Source organism: Zingiber officinale, chromosome 9A, assembly GCF_018446385.1.
Source record: "Zingiber officinale cultivar Zhangliang chromosome 9A, Zo_v1.1, whole genome shotgun sequence".
Classification (NCBI taxonomy): domain Eukaryota; kingdom Viridiplantae; phylum Streptophyta; class Magnoliopsida; order Zingiberales; family Zingiberaceae; genus Zingiber; species Zingiber officinale.
In genome coordinates this window covers 12,845,246-12,864,160 of record NC_056002.1, presented here as the reverse complement: position 1 = coordinate 12,864,160, position 18,915 = coordinate 12,845,246, and the positions used below count along the sequence as shown (strand labels likewise).

At 37.0% G+C, this 18,915-nt stretch overlaps 2 protein-coding genes and 1 pseudogene across 2 annotated transcripts; 2 read left to right on the top strand and 1 right to left on the bottom strand.

Moving 5' to 3' along the window:
- Positions 1-2,455: 2,455 nt before the first annotated feature.
- LOC122018885 (very-long-chain 3-oxoacyl-CoA reductase-like protein At1g24470) lies at positions 2,456-5,230 on the bottom strand. Its single transcript, XM_042576343.1, has 3 exons — positions 4,578-5,230; positions 3,983-4,052; positions 2,456-2,817 (listed from the first exon to the last, which is right to left on the bottom strand). Exons 1-3 carry the CDS (start codon positions 5,225-5,227, stop codon positions 2,563-2,565), a joined length of 975 nt encoding a protein of 324 aa, XP_042432277.1. The 5' UTR covers positions 5,228-5,230; the 3' UTR covers positions 2,456-2,562.
- A 1,487-nt stretch (positions 5,231-6,717) lies between these two features.
- On the top strand, positions 6,718-17,447 carry LOC122018883 (lysine-specific demethylase JMJ705-like). The gene is made up of 7 exons (XM_042576342.1): positions 6,718-7,684; positions 8,142-8,220; positions 8,299-8,366; positions 9,277-9,427; positions 11,125-11,834; positions 12,907-13,701; positions 15,458-17,447. The coding sequence occupies exons 1-7, from the start codon at positions 6,784-6,786 to the stop codon at positions 16,870-16,872; spliced, it is 4,119 nt and encodes a 1,372-aa protein (XP_042432276.1). The 5' UTR covers positions 6,718-6,783; the 3' UTR covers positions 16,873-17,447.
- Positions 17,215-18,915, top strand: part of LOC122019036 — a 79,227-nt pseudogene continuing 77,526 nt past the window's right edge.

The window sequence follows — 18,915 nt, the reverse complement described above, 5'->3', positions numbered from 1 at the left end:
CTGGGGGCGGTTGTGGTGGTCGCTGGAAGCAGAGACGACGGTGGCAACGGCTGGAGGCGTCGACGGCGGCTGGAGGCACCACCGGCGACCACTAGAGATGTGGACGGGTGCTGACCAGTAGCAGCCCGCTCGAGGCAGAGACTCACTAGCGACTGGGCCCACTGGTAACAGAAGTTCGCTGGAGGTGGAGGTAGCACTGTTGGAGTCGGAGGCGGCGCTTTTCGAAGATGTCGGCGTCGGAGAAAGGAAGTAGCGGAGAGGGGGTAGCTGGCAGCCCGCGTCCTTGCCGATGAGAAGCGTGAGGACGAGGAAGAAGACTCTCCTCTTGGCGGCGACATGCAGACCCGAACCAGCCCCCTGCCCTCGTGCTCGGCGGTGGCGGAAAACCAGAAGCATGAAGAAGCGCCTGCCCTCTTCCTGCTTACGGTGGCTACGCCGAGAAGAGGAGGGGAGAAGAACGACGATCGACGTCGGCAAGGAGTAGACTGTGGTGAGGCCTTCTTCGTGATATCTCTTGGCGGCGGGCCGAAACCAATCCCCCTCTCCCCTATGCTTGGCGGCGGGAAAAAGCCCCCCTCCCGCCTCTTTTGAACAGTGTTCCTAATGAACACTAAAATCCTCCAGGTGTCCAAAGACCAAACTACCCCCTCTCTTCTCCTTAATTCCTCCTGTGTCATCACCTGCACCCGGATCAATAATGATAATATTTCTAACAAAATATTAATAAATAATTTAAAAAATAAAAACAGATTAAAAGAGTGTAAAAAGAATAATCACATAAGTAAAAAAAATACAATAAATCAAATTTATTAATACTATATTTTACTTTACGATATTTCTCATTAAAATCATTTATTATGGATTTAACATCTTAGCTAATTAGAAAATATTTAAGCTTTTAAAATTTGGGTTAAATTTAACTGATATACATGAATTAAGATGACATAGGTTAAATGAAAAACTTTATATTTATATTCATTTTCTAACCCGATTCACCGGTTTTTAAAATATAACTCGGCTGTATTAGAAATTAATATGTAGCAATGAATATCGAAGGTAGGAATGGTATTAAAGACCATCTAAATAATATGCCTCTCATTCTCAAGGTGTTCGTACTGGTTGATAAGTTGCTGCATTTAAAATGAACAGTTAGGATTTTGACCAGAAAAAAATTTATTCTTATGATAAATCTATCTAGTCAAAAATTTGACGGGCTAAATTGAATTTTAATATATACATGTAATTAATATATAAAAATAATATTATTAACATATTTTTAACAATAATTTACAAAATGTATTTTAACTGACTATATTTTAATCATTTAGTATTATCCTTATATTTATTGAAAAAAATTAGAAAAACGTCCTAAATTTTTAGGAAAAAATGTTATGAGGACGACGTCCGCTCTATTTTTTCCCGTTTTAAAAGTATTAGTAACGTTGATTAAAGTGTAAAAATGTCTTCATGTTACTTTAATTCGATAAAGTTATTATAGACAAAGATTATTTATGTTGATTTATTTAAACATAATGTAAGACTTAACTGCATGCTATAATAAAGGAATACCCTTTTAATAAAAATAATAATAAAATATGCGTTTTTTTTACTTTAGCGCTTACTATTTTAATTTAGTTTGTACTCTACAATTTATGACAATTTTAATGAAAATCTACTGTGGTAGGTGCATTTTTAAACTAAAAAGAAATGTTTTTTAATATTGGACAATAATGTTTTTTTTTAAATTGTGAAATACTTTTAAAAAATTAATATTTTCTCCATAATAAAAAAGATAGAAAAAGAAAGCTATCTTTTTGAATCTATTCATGGCTCACTGCATGGCTCACTCATGCCCATAGAAATCTATTCATAGCTCACTTCAATATTCGGAGTTTCAGACGTCCATATTTAGAGATAATTTATAACGGATAATTAAATTGACGATGGAATTTTTTTTTTTTGTGATAACATACGTCTGTTATATTTTAAATGCCATTTAATGTCATAGCAATAAATGGAATCTACCATCTAAGCAATCGCAGCCAATTCTATTACGACCCGTGTCAATTAGTTGCGCCAAATTGACGTAACATTAAAATTAAGCGAAAAAAGTAGGCGGTTGCAATTTTGGGGTTCCCGAAAAAGATAGATATCCATCTTTTTTTTTTTCTAAAAAAAAAGAAATTTTTTTTCCAATAAAATTTTTTTTTTTTTTTCAATAAAAAAAAAAATCTTGCACGAAACCTTTATCACGAGTCACTGAGTCACGAAGTCACGAGTCACGACCGTCCTCAATGTTTTTTTTTTCAATAATTATTTTAATTTTGAGATTCACTGTTTTACTTTAAAGGGAAAAAAGAGTGCCTTGAAATTTTGCCTCAATAGTGTTCAATGGGGTGGTCCATCAAACAAAGCTTTCAGATCTCCATTCATTGTGCTGGGCAACTACTACGAGTGGTCGATGAGAATAAACACATTCAATCGACAATTTGAATATAATTATTGCAACAATAACTGTAAAAGATATCATAAATCTTTCGAGACAACAAAGCAATATACCAATTAGCTAGCACAATATAACTTGTGCCCCATGGCCTGGCTCCTTTTGAATTCGCCAAGGATGAGTCGCCATCTATTGAGCAGGAAGTGAGGGATAAACCCCAAGAGCCACCACTGAAGGGAATGCGACCAGTACGGACTGCACCTCGTCTCGTAGCCTATGCAGTCCACTGCGGCCTTGGCATACCTCTCCGGCGACGGTACGAAGGTGGATGGCTTCTGGATGTCCACCATCTTCGTGGCCACATAGAAAGGAATCTACGATATTAATTATTAAATTCAATGAGAATTTAATTATTACTACTGTCGAGGTACGTCCGTTTAATATCCTTCTGTGCTGTATTAATAACGAGGGCTGCTTTTCCCACCCTTTCTGACGCACCCCCTCCATCCGGCCCCATCTTCATTTTAAATTTCTTCCGTTTCTAATTTTTTTTTTCCTTTTATTCATTTTATTTTTTTAAAAATTTTATCCCTTATTTGTTTTTCTGTTTTTTTAAGTTTTATTTTTTAATCACTTTTTTTTAATCTTTATCAATTTTATTTTTAAATAATTTTTTATTATATATTTATAATTTTTTTATTTATTTTTAGTTATAAATTTTAAGAGAGGAATATTTTGACATGTGTCAAGAATTAAAAGATGTATAATTTAAATAAAGTAAAAAGTTTTGATATGTGTCAAAAGTTAGAAATGAAATAATTTAAAGGGATGAAAGATTTTGACATATATCAAGAGTTGAAAAAGGATAATTTAAAGGAATGAAAAATTTTGATATGAATAATTTAAAGAGAGTGATAAATTTTGACATGTGTCAAAAGTTGAAATTAGAATAATTTAAAGTAATAAAAGACTTTGACATATGCCAAGAATTAGAAGAAAAATAATTTAAATGAATGAGATACTTTGACATGTGTCAAGGATTGAAAGGAAGATAATTTAAAGGGATAATAGATTTTGATATGTGTCAAGCGTGTTGGAAGAGGATAATTTAAAGTCAAGGGTTGAAAGGAGATAATTTAAAGGGAATTAAGATTCTAACATATATCAAGAGTTGAAGATTAAAAGGAGAGGGTGTTTTGAAAAAATTAAAAAATTTATAAAAAATAATAATCAAAATTAAATAAATAAAATAAAATAAAAATTAAATAAAATTAAGTATGGTTGAAAAAAATAATAAACTAAATCAATTAAAAAATAAAATTAAATAAAATTTAAATAAAATTAAAAATATAGAAGTATTATGAAAAAATAATAAATAAAATTAATTAATAAAATAAAAATAAATAAAATTTAAAAAAAATAAAGAAAAAAAAAGGAATATAACTGTCATTTGATAAGGAGAGGAAGGAGGGGAGAGGGATGCGGTGTCACCTCCGGAGGTGAAAAAGCAATTTACATTAATAACATAATTAAAAGGACCTGGCACTGCACGTCGATGCCCATGCTCCTGTACTCCACCTGCAAGCTGCTCGAGAGCTGGCCAATGTACCTGGAGTAAACGCAAATAACGTGATGCACAGGGCACAGTAAATTGGATTAAAATTAATGTGATGGACAGGAATCAGTATTTATGAATCATGTGGCCCATGTGACTTCGCTTTTTCTTTTTTAATAATAATAATAATAATAATAATAAAATACATGTCGTGGTTTAATTGTTTCAAAAATGCAAAAATAAATTTGGTGATCAAGGGTGACGGTGGCCGTACTGTTGCCACTTGTGGAGTTTCGAGTGAACCCTTACTTTGTGTTGGGTTGGACCATTTCAGTGTGCAGTTAGGCATCGCAAATTTAACGCTTCCCACTGATTAACTTTTGATGACTTTCTTTAATTTGAATGTGTTAATTCTTTTAATTATCCCAGATTGATGACGATAAAAATATACTTAACCCAGAGGTTACGTGTTATGGTTTTGTTTTGCTTGTTTGATTAGAATTTTAATTAAGAAATTTTTTAGTGTATTAATTAATTAGCTGTTAATGAGGGAGAGGAGGAGTCAAACTATGAGCTTACGCTTTTGTGGCGGCGTAGACGGCGGAGAAGGGAAACGACGGCAGCACCACGGAGGCGGCCGAGCCGACGTTGACCACGGCGCCCCTGCGCCGGCGCAGCATCCCCGGGACGACGGCGCGCGCCACCCTGGTGGCCGCCTCGGCGTTGACGCGCACGATGCCGCGCCAGGTCGCCTCGTCGGCCTCGTGGAAGTACATGGCGTGCGGGAGCGTGGCGCCGGCGCAGTTCACCAGCACGCCGACGTCGAGGGCGTCGACGGCGGACTGGAGCCTCGCGAAGCCGGAGAGGTCGTCGTCGGCGAGGTCGAGGACGAGGCAGTCGACCTTGACGGCGGGGTGGGCGGCGGCGGCGGCGACGTCGAAGGCCGCGTCGGCCAGCTTGGCGGGGTGGCGGCCGACGAGAAGGAGGTGGAGGCCGCGGCGGGCGAGCTCCGCGGCGAAGGCCTTCCCGATGCCGTCTGACGCGCCGGTGACGACGGCCCAGGCGCCGTAGGAGTTGAGGTTCTTGGGGGTGCGGAGGAGGGTGCGGTACAGGTGGCGGAGGAGGGCGGCGGCGGCCCGGAGGAGCATAAGAAATCCGACGGAGGAGAGGAGGAGGAGCCACCAGGGCAAGGAATTGAGAAGGAGAAGGAGCTCCGTAGCCATAGCCATGGCCATGGAAATCGAAGCCCAATGGCATTTTATAGATTTCAAAAAATAATTTTTATTTTAAGACCAAAACCAGCCTAAATCTTGTACCGGACCTTCTGTTTTTACGTCATACTTCTGACAATTTTTAATGTCTCTCAAATTGCTCCAATTCAACATTTTAAAATTATTATAATTTGATAATTTATATGTGATTTCATTTGCGTTTCAACATACATATTTTTTAGTGATCAAGGATTTTATTTTGGATTCTGAATATTTAAATAATTCATGAGAAATAAACATATTTTTATAAATAAAAAAATAAATTAAACCATTTTGGTTTAAAGTGGAGCAAGCACGGATTTTATTGATGCTACTCAACGGGCCGAAATTTCACTGCTTTTATTAAAGGCTTATTTATTACTTTGGCAGCTTTCCATTAATGACCGGACCTGTAATTCAAGGGCAAACAGGTGATATAATTAGCACCACATGAAAAAATTGAGTAAAAATTAAAACTTAACACTTATTTTTGTTATCATTAAAATGTATTTTATATTGAAAAAATGTAAAAGATCTTTATTTTAAAATTATTATAATTATTTCAGCTAAAATATAAAATTATTCTAATTTTTTCAATATATGGTTCTCTTTTGGAGAGCTATTTTAATTATGACCTGAATAATTATATAAAAATATAATATCCTTAACTAAAACTTTTAAATCTAATCTTACAAAATATTGTCTCAAAGATAGATGTATAAGCCCAGGCAAATTTAGTTAGGCCCAAAAGGCCCATTTAACCATCGCCTAATATAATTTTTGGAGGAAAAAAGCAATAAAAAAATCTACAAATGGTAAAATGAGAATTAAAAAAGGCAACTTTTTCATATCAATAAAAGGAAAGATTCTATCTAATGTATGCCTATCATTTCAATGGACACGACCTAACTCATCTGCCAGCATTATTAAAAGAATATTTCACTTTGGTCTCCACAGTTTACTTTATTTTTTAAAATGTACTTAAATTCTCGAAATTTAATGGTCTTTGATCACGTGAGAAGTTTGAGGTCTATTTTGAAAAATAAAAAAAATGCGAGGGGTAATCTAAACTTCTCAAATTACTGATAAATGGATAAATTTAATTGAAAGGAATAAAAAATGTGCTATTTATTTATTTTTTTGTTATGATTAAAAAAACATGAAATCATAATTTACTCCTGATATAAGAATAGAACATATGGCTATAAATATATTCCAAAGGGTAAAATAGACATTGCACCGCTACTCGAACCGAGCTTGTGTCTAACAGATTTTAGACCTATATAAAAGACGGCGGCTCCACTTTGGTCTAATAATGATTGACATCTGAAAATAGTCAAATACCAAGGTAAAGAGGCAAGCCTTTTTTTTTTTAAAAAAAAATAAGAAAATAAGTAGGAAATAGGTGAAATATAAATTGTTTTTATTAATAAAATTTAATAAAAATTTATCGCATTACCTCTCCTCTCCCTCGATCCAAAACCCTTCCACTCTCTCCTCTGTTTAGGAATGGGGAAGCGCCTTCTGCGTCACTAATGGCGTCTGCGGTGTCGTCGGCCGCACCGGGAGTGGTGGCGCAGGAGCCACTGCCGCTGGAGGTCCCTCCGTGGCTCAAAGGGCTCCCATTGGCGCCGGAGTTCCACCCCACCGAGCAGGAGTTCGTCGACCCCATCGCGTACATCCTCAGGATTGAGAGGGAGGCTTCCTCGTACGGCATCTGCAAGATCGTGCCTCCCTTCCCGCCCGCCCCTAAGAAGACGGCCGTGACCAACCTCAACCGCTCCTTCGCCTCCCGCAACCTCTCGGGGAGCGGCGGCCGGAAGTCGTCCTCCTTCACCACGCGGCAACAGCAGGTAGGGTTCTGCCCCCGCCGCCCCCGCCCCGTGCAGAAGCCCGTCTGGCAGAGCGGCGAGCGGTACACGCTCCAGCAGTTCGAGGCCAAGGCCAGGCAACTCGAGCGCTCCCACCTCCGTCGATCAGCCGGCCGCAAGGCTGCCTCTTCGGAGGCTCTCTCCCCGCTCGAGATTGAGACCCTGTTCTGGCGAGCCTCCGCTGACAAGCCCTTTGCGGTGGAGTATGCCAACGACATGCCTGGATCAGGGTTTCCGCTGCTGGCCCCTTCCACCCGGCGCTGGCGTGAGGACGCTCCGGCTAATGTGGGGGAGTCTACATGGAACATGCGGGGAGTGTCGCGAGGTAAGGGATCGCTGCTGCGGTTTATGAAGGAGGAGATCCCCGGGGTGACATCCCCAATGGTCTACGCAGCAATGTTGTTCAGTTGGTTTGCTTGGCATGTTGAAGACCATGAGCTGCACAGCTTGAATTACCTGCATATGGGCGCGGGCAAGACCTGGTACGGAGTGCCGAGGGATGCTAGGCTCGCATTCGAGGAGGTCGTTCGTGTGCATGGCTATGGAGGGGAGGTGAATCCGCTCGGTGGGTTTGTCTGCCTTGACATGCATATTTATCCTACATTTCTTACTTCTATCTACTTAATTGATATTCTATCTTAGCCTTGTAATGCTTTCCTTAAAGATCTTCAGTCTTCACTAAACATAGGGTAGGTTTTCATGGGAAACTAAGGATTAAGATTGTAGATCGTTTTAGAATCACTGTACCTTATACTGATACACATTGAGGAACATTAGCTTATTAATCATTGCACAAAATGGAAAAAGCATGTTGGTAACTTGATTAGGTAGTCCTGCATACGTTTGGAATTCTAAAAACGAACCAATTTATGCAACACAGGAAGTTTTTTGCATAGAAGACTGTGTGGGTTTTGCCTCTTTAGAACCTGTTTCATAATTTATTTTGTTTTTATCCACTCAATTCTATGGATTCAACTAATTGCTTGCCAAACCTTGTGCTAATACGGCTAAGATGATGACAGTGACTTATGCAATCCTGGGTGAGAAGACCACAGTTATGTCTCCTGAAGTACTTGTTGGAGCAGGAATCCCATGTTGCAGGTGATAATTTAAAACATAGTGATTTTGGTATTTTATCTATTATTTACTAACGTTTTAAAACTGTGTTTATTAAATTAGGTTGGTTCAGAATGCTGGTGATTTTGTTGTCACTTTTCCTGGGGCTTATCATTCTGGGTTCAGCCATGGTAAACCATTATTTTCTTCATCGTGATGACCTTATTATGAATAATTATTTCTGCCGAATAGGTGACTCTATACTGATAGACGAAAAACAGGATCAGGTAACGCTCAAATTATATTTGTGAGATATGCCAACTATGTGGGCGATAAACCACTGACCTTTGGTGAATGAACACTCTGTTCCAGGCATGCCTTGTTTCACGGGCTTAGTCATAGTATCTTCAAACGTGACCTGAACTAGCTAGGAATTAGGATAAGGGTGAGACTTTTTGAATCCTTATCCTTTGTTTTAGGCCACACCTAGTAAAAATAGCCTATAAATTCATTTAGACAATTTTCTTCTATCTTGCAAATATAAGTAGCACATGTACCTTCTGTGCCTGCATAGGTTAAACGTATTGGATTCTTTTAACCTTTCTCAATTCTAGCATCTTAATTGGACAGTTTATGACAGGATTCATGTATGTTGTATTGTATGGAGTCTAAATCAATTTTTTTTTCTTGTTTGACACACTTCACATTTTTCAAGGCTCTAAATTTTGTTTCTTTCAAATATATAATCATAGTTAGTGTTGGAGACCAAACTATGCTGCAAACATTACATATTGTGATCAGCAATTTGTGTTCAATGGAACTAGTGAAAAATTAGCCAGTGCAATTGATTGTCATGAAAGTTGTCTTAAAAGTTTGATTGAACAATTTTTGTTATGATAATCTAAAATACACTTTTGATTGCATAAGGTAACTTAGCTGTATCATCATCTTGGTATTTCCTAATCTTTGAAGCCTTGATATGTGGTCTGATATGCATATCCAAGATTCTTAAACTTGATTTGCCATATCATATGTGGAAATTTTCATACCAAGACATCGTTATTGCATTTATTAGAATGATGTCTTCTTTTGTCATTGTAGGATTCAATTGTGGCGAAGCAGCAAATATAGCTACTCCTGAATGGTTGAGATTTGCCAAAGAAGCTGCAGTGAGGAGGGCTTCAATAAACTATCCTCCTATGGTGTCTCATTATCAATTGCTATATGCACTTGCAATATCATCAAGCAGAAGGTTTGCCTGTTGCTTTATTTGTATATTATCTTTCTGTTAGTGTGTATCACTTTCTTGTATGATTATCTTTTGCATAAGTTTGCTTTGCAAGTAGGTAAAGGGACCCGAAGGGGATCAGTAGTTGGTAGTCATGGAGGTCAGAAGTAATAAAGGGACTAAAAGGAGATCAATACATGTTTGGACAATAAACTTGTTTCTCAAGGGCACACACTTATTGCAGTGTGTTGATCGCTAGTAAAATAGTATTACTTGGAATTGTGTAGTTTGTTTTCTCTGTTCTTTCAATATCTCTCACACCTGCCTTTCTTCCTCTACGCCAACTCTTCTTTCAAGGAATGATCTACTAGTTCCAGGGTTTTCCGGGTCAGTGTTTGTTCCTTTTCTATCATATGGCTCTAATCTCAAATGCATACTAGAATTCCAATGATTGAACACAAGACCTTCTCAATATATGGATAATGGAGTACATATGGTGAGTTGAATTGGACACACTGCTACTTTAGGCTTGCTAGTTAAATATGTTTGACATATTGTTGTCACATTTTCAATTCTCGCTGAAGAGCTATTTGCTCTGTATTCCAAATTTCCATTATACAAGGATCTTAAGTATAAAATAAATATTGAGATTTTTTGAGAGCCCAGTCTCTTATCTATCATTCTATCTATAAGGCTATGGTATTAATGATTTTCAAAGGGGTTTAAAATGAGCATATTTAAAGCACATGATGATTGAACCTATGAGTTGCTTGATTTATATATAGAACTAATTGCATATTGTAAAGCTAATACGAAGAGGATATATGTCAGAATTACTATGAAAAATTTACTGTTACTAATCTAAAGCTCAGCTATATATTGCAATTATGGGAATGGCTATTCTTCTAGGCAACAATGCATGCAACCACCTATACTGATGGTTCATATGAGTCCTTGACTGTAGTCCCTACACAAGTTTTTCTGTTTGGTGTTAGTTCATGTGGTTTATGTTGTGGCATATGCACTGCCTTGTATTGATGCACCATTTATGGTTGACATGAGCATTTCTTTTGTGAGACATCATATTCTTTTCTCATTCCTAAGGTGTAAAAGAGAAAAATTAAAATGTTTTGGAAATTACATGAGTTATAAGTATTCTTGTGAATCATGATAACTATTTGTTTGCTTTCTGATAACATAAATATATTCTTGATGAATAATGTGTTAAATGCATCTCTACCTTCTTTTTTTCCCCTTTATTCAAGCAAACTTCTTACATTATATCCATTTGTATGTTCTCAGTGTGGCTTACCCCTATGCCTTTAGTTTCTAATATTGTATTTCTTTGTGTATATAAAAATTATGCCTTCTTATTTTATTTTATTTTTTCAATAAATATTTAGAATGAACTGTGATGGCATAACTACCTAGGTTTTCAGTTGGGCTTCCATTTCACAGAATCTTTTTTTATTCCACAGTTTATGTTTCAATAAAGGAATATGAGGTCATAACTTCTTTGGTTATGAAATGCACTATTTATTTATTTTTAGTTTGATAAATGTGAATGCAGTAGATTTAATTTTCATTGTGGTGGGCTGGCAGCTATGAATGCCTAAAATTATTTGTACTATGATGATTTTAGAAGAATTGTTTTTCTACAGATGAATTTATGTTTCAGATGCATAATTCTTATGTAGAATGATCGCCTTTTTTCTTTATAGGATGCCCATAGGCGATGGAAGCGAACCACGAAGTTCTAGGCTAAAAGATAAGATGAAAGGAGAAGGAGAAGAGGTGGTCAAAAATGCATTTGTTCAAAGTGTGATTCAAAATAATCGCCTCCTTGATATTCTTCAGGATGCTGGAACATCCTGCGTAGTTCTTCCACAGAATGCATCTGAATGTTCTTTCTATTCAAATTCACTGGTCAGGTCTCAAGTCAAGGTAAAGCCTAGATTATCACTTGGTCTGTGCAGTCATCAAGAGGCTGTAGATGCATCACGACTTGTTCCTTCTAGTGATGTTGGTCCTGGATGGAATTCAAGAATTAGAAATTTCAATGGGTTATTTTCATATGGAGGAAATTCATCTGTAGAAAGCGATAAAATGATTTCATCTAGTACATCTGATGAACATGCTAGTCCTTGTGTCCTCTCCTCAACCTCTGTTTTACAAAATTTGGAAGGTGAAAAAGAAGGGACAATACAAGCTAATGGTTTGCTGGATCAAGGATTGTTGTCATGTGTAACATGTGGAATTTTGAGCTTTGCTTGTGTGGCTATCATTCAACCAAGAGAGTCGGCAGCCAAATATCTAATTTCTGCTGATTGTGATTTCCTTAAGGATCATGCTATTGGTTCTGGAGAAGTTACTGGTGTAAATACAAATACAAATTGGAAGTCAAATGGAAACAATTTGGTTGCCGACATTGGTAAGATGGTATTTCAATTTTGCAAAGTCTCATCAGAATAATTTTCTTGTTCATTTTTAATGAATTTAAAACTTCATTTTTTTTGTTCTACTTAAATTTGCTTAAGTTTAAAAATGTGATCGTTCTAGAAAGAAAACTCTCCTTTCTCCTCTCAGACATTAATAGTATAGAGATGCTTTGCTTACTGAGTCTTGTATTCTCGAGGACCTTTTATTGTAACTGATACTATAAGATGAACTATGAAAACTGTGTTTGAGAATGTTAAGAGCTGCTTGCTAAATTCTTAATCAAACATATAGCAGTTTTAATATTTGACAGATTCCACCATATTATGTGCTTCCTGACTTTCTAATGAATCATAGGCAACCTCAAGATTTTAATATTTGAAGGTTGTTGCTATAAATGTGTTTTTTGGATATCTTGATGGAAAACCTTGAAACTTATTGTTTGTTAGTAAATTTGCTTTAAATTTTGTTTAATGTTGCTCAATGTTCATGAGAAAAATAGCTACTAGTTCATCTAATGCTTGTTCTTTGATATGTTAATGTGGTCGAAGGATGTTTATGCTGGAGATGGGTTGTTTGGTCAAACAAAACATTAAAATCTTGGAGATGTATAACTTCCCTTTTGAATATAGAATATTGGTCTAAGATTGGAGAACTTTAACAATAAACTTTTGGATTTACTTGTTATCCAATCTAATCTTTGAAATCAGTTCAAGTATGTACCTTTTGTTATTCTTTGTTAATCATTATTTCTTGCTTGTGGTTTATTTGCACTTGATCCATATTGGTCCTTTTCACATTTTTGTAGATTTTGGGTTATGTGTTACTCTAACAAATCTTCATTGTACAAAGCTTAGATATTGATTTTTTGGTACTAAAAGATTAATGCGTTTTTCTTTGGTCAAATGAAATATATCTTATCATTCTTTCTGCATCTCACTTACTGGAAATAGGCTCCCTGACTGAACTATTTATCTATTTTTATTCATTACATTCTTCACCTGTTGTGGAAATTTACTCTGCCAACTGATTAAATGATAACTGATTTTGCTGTTACCTTTATTCAGCTCAGGGTTCAGACCAGAGTGTGGATATGTTTTCTGATGTTACATGTCCGAGAGATACTTCTGCACTTGATCTTTTAGCTTCTGTTTATGCTGATACATCCGACATCGAAGATGGTGTGCAAGATGATGACAAAAATGTCGTGGAAGATTCAACACCATGTAATGGCAATCATTACTCTGAAACTGCTGTTGCACTCCAAAATCTCTTCTCGAAGGAGGCTGCATGTGAGTTGGACTTGTGTTTGGCAGGATCAGACTGTCAAATTGCTACATCAGCTCAAAGTCCTCAATCTGAGGGTGTTTCATATAATTTAGATGGGAAAACCAATTGTTTTGTGGATGGCAAAAGCCATCTAAAACCAGAGTTATCTAGTCCAAGTCAATCAGAAACAGGGGACATAGTGAATACATCTGATTCAGAGGATAATGATACTGTATGGCTCAAGGGGGAACCTAGAGATGTGAGTTGCAAGAAATTATATGGTGTTTGTGAGAAGATCGTGACTACTGGAAATTACTACAGCATATTGAGAATGGGAAATCAAACATCTATTTCATCAAATATTTCTGTCAAACGTGATATTTGTGGCAACCCAACTGTGCCAGGATTTAAGGCTGGGATACATTCAGAAATGAGGAATTTTGATCCAAAATTGTCATTCTGTATGCCAACCATGCAAGGATCTGACAAGGATTCTTCTAGAATGCATGTATTCTGTCTTGAGCACGCTGCAGAAGTTGAAAAACGTCTGCAGCCAGTAGGTGGGGTGCATATGATGCTTCTATGTCATCCAGGTGATGTTCTGAATTATGTGATCGTGCATTTCTGTTGAAAGGCTATTTTATGTTGTATTATTTTTCACTCTTGTCCTAAAATATCTGAATTAGGTGATCGTGCATTTCTGTTATTTTATGTTGTATTATTTTTTACTCTTATACTAAAATATCATTTCTTTGTATTATTTCTATTTCTTTCCCCATTTATCCTTATAGTATTCCTTGGTGTTTGTATCTCTGTGTTTGCTCCTTTCCCTTAGAGATGCAGCTTTGTGGGGAGTTTGGTGTAGGAGTTGCTTTTTCCTTAACTTTTATATAAATTTCCAAAGATTCATGTTTTGTCTCATATTCGGTCTGCTAAGAGTTGTATACTTATTTCGTATATAACAACCTTCCCATATAGTAATGAAGAACTCAGAGATTCAAATTATTATTTTTTGTGAACTGAAACAGAAAACTGGACGCTGTTTCCTTGAAACTTGAAGCAGAAAACTGAAACCAGTTTGAAGATCTGCTGTAGGTATTGGAACATGATTGCTTATGTATAAGAGAACCTGTTTCATTTCCATTTCAAACTGACAAAAATAGAAACTTATGTATGTTGCTGTTCAATTTAAGATTTAGACAACTTTCTGAAGCCACACAAGTGCTAGAAGATGACTGTGTTAATGTGTAAGAAAGTGTGCTTCATTTCCATTTCACATTGGCAAACTACAAACCAGGATTGCTGTTGAGCATGGTGTAGTTTTATTATCAGATACATTGGCTTTCTTAATAGGAACTTTTTTTCATTTTTCTGCTCAACATTTTTGAGCTAACATTGGATGTTATTGTGCTAGTTTGTTTGTTACATGTGACTAATTGAGGGGATAGTCTTACTAATGTAAACCACCTCATTATGATGAGGAGCAACAGTTCATTTCTTGATATTCCTACTGTTGCAGATTGTTGTAGACTTATTCGTAATTTGGTTTCTTCATTTTGTTTAGCAGTTTTGTCTGCGGAAACTAATTACCAGTTGCTTATTATGATAGTGATAGTTAGAAACAATATTCCTTCAAATAGGTAGGAAGGAATTAAATATCCTTGTTATCATTTTTATGCATATGTACGATACACGTGACCAGGGATAACCTAAGTAATGGAAACCAACTCACTACCTCCAGGAACAACTGTGCATTTATTGATCTTCCTACTGTCGAAGAATGTTGTTGATATCTTTGTAATTTGCCTTTTTTATTTTGTTTTAAATCTTGTTTGCTGCATCTACTAACAGCTGCTCATTATTAGGGTGATAGCTAGAAGCTCTATTCTATTAAACATGTACTAAATAAATAATTACTCTGTCATTCCAATGTTTTCTGCTCTATGCATCTGTAAGAATTAAATCTTCTTCAAACATAAATCTTGTTCTTTTATTGCTGCTTGTATGGTGGTCATAAAGTTGTGTGTGTGGAGTGGGTGGGTGGGGGCCATTACCTAATTCAGCTGTAATCTATGTTGACTGTAACCTATCTAATGTGTTGCAATGGACAATAATTCTCTTTCAAGAATCCTGTGAGCTGTAGCTTTCATGATACCTGAGTGTGGGCATACAATTTGAATCCTGTAACCTGAAGTACATGTTTGCTATCAAGAGTAAGCTTAAAACTGCATGAACATATACTCGATTCTGGTCAAGTGATAATTGTGTTTTATTTGTTTTTCTTTATGCACATACTCTAAAGCTATCTGTAGAGATTGTAAAGTGATTTGCTTGTAATGATAAATGCAGTTTATCCCAAAATAGAATCAGAAGCAAAGTTGCTGGCAAAAGAATTAGGAATTGACTATGTTTGGAAGGATGTTAAATTCAGGGAGGCTGACAAAGAAGACCAAACAAAAATAAAAACAGCCCTAGATGATGAAGAAATCATGCCTTTGAATAGCGATTGGACTGTGAAATTGGGAATCAACCTCTACTATACTGCAAGCCTCAGCAAATCACCTCTCTACAACAAGCAAGTTCCATATAATCCAATCATATACAAAGCCTTTGGTTACAACTCTGTTCGTAACTCCCCTGTGAAATCACAGGCTTGTGCTAGACGTCCAGGCCGGCAGAAGAAAATAGTTGTTGCTGGTAGGTGGTGTGGGAAGGTTTGGATGTCAAACCAAGTTCATCCATTTTTAGCCTACAAAAATGAAACTCTTGACCAGGAGCAGACTGAAGAGGTTTTCTCTCTCGATCCTGACCTGAAACCTTTGGTGGAGACTGATACAGATCATACTAGCAAAGCATCATCCAAAAGCAATGGTGACAATCTGTCTGCAAAAAGGACCGGAAAGAAGAGGAAGAAGTCTATGATGAAGGCAAAATCTAAGAAACCCAGATACTCCAGGGTAGAGAGAAATCCAAAAATGGAAGATGTATCTGAAACTCCAGCATCAACATTGGGAAGGACTCTAAGAAGCAGTCAGTTGAGGCAGAAGGAAGGCACTAGCCAGCTTAAATTGAGTTCCAAAATTGAATCAGGAGGTCCTAGCACTTGTCTCAGGAAACGACCATCCAAGTCTGAAGATCTAAAGAAAAAATTGGCTGTCAAGAAACAATTTGCAAAGAGGAAACCCAGAAAATCTGAAACCGTGAATCTTACAACCAAGGATGAGGATGAACAATATACATGTGACAAACAATCTGGAAAGAGGAAACCCAAAAAGTCTCAACCTGTGAATCTTACGACCAAGGATGATGATGATGATGATGACCAATACACGCGTGATAAACAATCCGCAAAGAGGAAACCTAAAAAATCTCAAACTATGAATCTTACAACCAATGACGAGGATGAACAATACACATGTGATATTGAGGGCTGCTTCATGAGCTTTGCCACAAATCATGAGTTGTCATTACACAAGCGAGACATTTGCCCAGTAAAAGGTTGTGGGAAGAAATTTTTCTCTCACAAGTATTTGGTGCAGCACAGGAAGGTACATACTGATGACCGACCATTGGTCTGCCCATGGAAAGGCTGCAAGATGACTTTCAAGTGGCCATGGGCCCGAACTGAACACATACGGGTTCATACTGGGGATCGCCCTTATGTCTGCTCTGAACCTGATTGTGGCCAGACATTTCGTTTTGTGTCGGATTTTAGCCGCCACAAGCGGAAAACAGGGCATTCTGTAAAAAAGTGTCGAAGATGACTGTGATCCAGACTATTATCAGACTGGTCCGTGAAGTCTCATTTGGTGCAGGTAATTTGAAGATTGTAAAATAATGTTCTTGATTGAATGTGCCATTGCTGGCGCTGCAGGTAGAAGCCTCACTGCATGTTCCTCCATTAGTGAACACTAATCTTTCTAGTTTCCACCATTGATCCAATCAAATTGACATTGATTTGTAAGTTATCTTAATCCATCAGTCGGAGACTGATGTTGATGCAGCTGCCAGAAACCTGCCTGACATAGCACCCGCCTAGACAACTTTAATTTTGTTGATTGCCCCTTTGTAGATAAGGGCACATCTCTTCTAATTAGTGAATGTTGATGAGCTCTATTACCCCGTTCTTTTGTTTCCGGCTCCAATTGGAGGCCTACGGCCGTAAGCTAATGCATGTTATTAGCCAGTTCGATAATAGTTTGACGGACAGGTGAGCCTGTTGCTATTTCCTATGACATTGTTTTATATCCTTGCAGCCATTAGTTTCATCTCTGTTAAAGATTGTTGAGCTTAACATGGTTAATAGTAGGTTTCTAATTTCTTAAATTAGTTTTGTATCCTTGTAGTTGTGAAACATTTGGTTAATGGTATAACCCAGCTTGCAACGATAAAAGGTAGTTAATTCTCCAGATAAGAACATGCACTTTAAGTTTTGGTTGAATTCTGAATTGGATGTTGCTGGACCATTGCTATGTTTGGTAGGGTAGAATGGAAAGAAATTACATTGGCTCATTCCCTGTCTATTCGATTTCAATATTTGCTAGCACAATTTAGGGTGATCACAATGAATGAATGGTTCCGTTTCACAATTTTCATAATTAAGTTGCTAAATGTTTCTATCACCTCTCCTAAATATAACATTATGTGATATTTGCAATCCCTAGAGATAATTGAACTTAACTTGGCCATGTTGAGTGGAATGTGCAGACCAAGCTAAGTTGGGTTGTGCCTAGCAATTGAATAAATTAGTCAGGCGCAGTGTTAGAAGAGTTGGGGGAATTAGACAAGTTGAGTGAGTCAACCATGTTAGGTAGATGCGACAATGTATGTGATTTTGATGGGGTAGATTGGGCATACTAAATAGAGTAAGCAGGTTAAATTTCTTTGAGAATTTAATGAGTTTGCTAAGAAAGTGAAATGGTTTATACTATAGTACTTTATCTCTCTTCTTGTTTCTCTCCTCCAGAAAGAGTTGGATGGAGAATTTCAAAGGTACATGAATTGATAATTCAGGGTAAGAAACGTACACCTCCAATTATTATTGTTCTCAGTGTAGTTGTGGCTGGAGCCCTAAACAATAAATAGACGTTCCAAAACTGCTGTGCTATTTATTTTAATTATTAAGGTCCGCAAAAAATATTTGAACCTTTGTTCCAAGTAGATTTGGATATTTCTGAACTTTTAGAGGCTGCTTTGAAAGATTCTTTATCCCTGTTTGAACCTCCCATTGGAACTAATTTTTAAGAGATTATTTGATCATCCTCTGTTCGTGAAAATGCACAACAAAAATACAAATTCGCCAAACTTATGGAATGATAATATGAAAATCCATTTTCTTGTGGTTTATCATCAGAATGGCTTGTGTGGCTTCGACAGGCTCTCCACTCCCTTATCCTTGAATGGAACGGCTTCCGTCGCCATTGAGAAGACTAGTGTTTAGCACCATAATCGACAAAGGTGGCAGTTTCTTTGTGATTGCTGACCATCAAATGCTTGATGAAATGTCCGCTGAGGGAATGAGGAATTGGGGTTGGATTAGGGAGATCAGTGTTGCCCTGTGCACATGATAATGTTGGAAGGTCGACTCGTGGGTGAAGGAAAAATATGATAATTTGAGCGATTATATTGGTTAAAACAAAGTAAGAACTAGATTGACCCTAGCAAATTCTCGATTTGACCTACTGAATTGATTGATTATATTTGTTTTTGAACTAATAAATGAAAAGGGGAAAAAATATAGAACCAAGGAAACAGACTGTATGTGCCTATTTAATGTTTCTTATTATTTATTTATTCATTCATTCAAT

Excerpts from the sequence above, each read along its gene's own strand:
- LOC122018885 (XM_042576343.1), bottom strand. The coding sequence starts at position 5,227 with ATGGCTATGGCTACGGAGCTCCTTCTCCTTCTCAATTCCTTGCCCTGG. Across the intron at positions 4,053-4,577 it reads GTCTACGCCGCCACAAAAGC|GTACATTGGCCAGCTCTCGA; the intron begins GTAAGCTCATAG and ends CGTTTACTCCAG. Across the intron at positions 2,818-3,982 it reads GCATCGACGTGCAGTGCCAG|ATTCCTTTCTATGTGGCCAC; the intron begins GTCCTTTTAATT and ends TTAATATCGTAG.
- LOC122018883 (XM_042576342.1), top strand. The coding sequence starts at position 6,784 with ATGGCGTCTGCGGTGTCGTCGGCCGCACCGGGAGTGGTGGCGCAGGAG. Across the intron at positions 7,685-8,141 it reads AGGGGAGGTGAATCCGCTCG|TGACTTATGCAATCCTGGGT; the intron begins GTGGGTTTGTCT and ends AGATGATGACAG. Across the intron at positions 8,221-8,298 it reads GCAGGAATCCCATGTTGCAG|GTTGGTTCAGAATGCTGGTG; the intron begins GTGATAATTTAA and ends TTATTAAATTAG.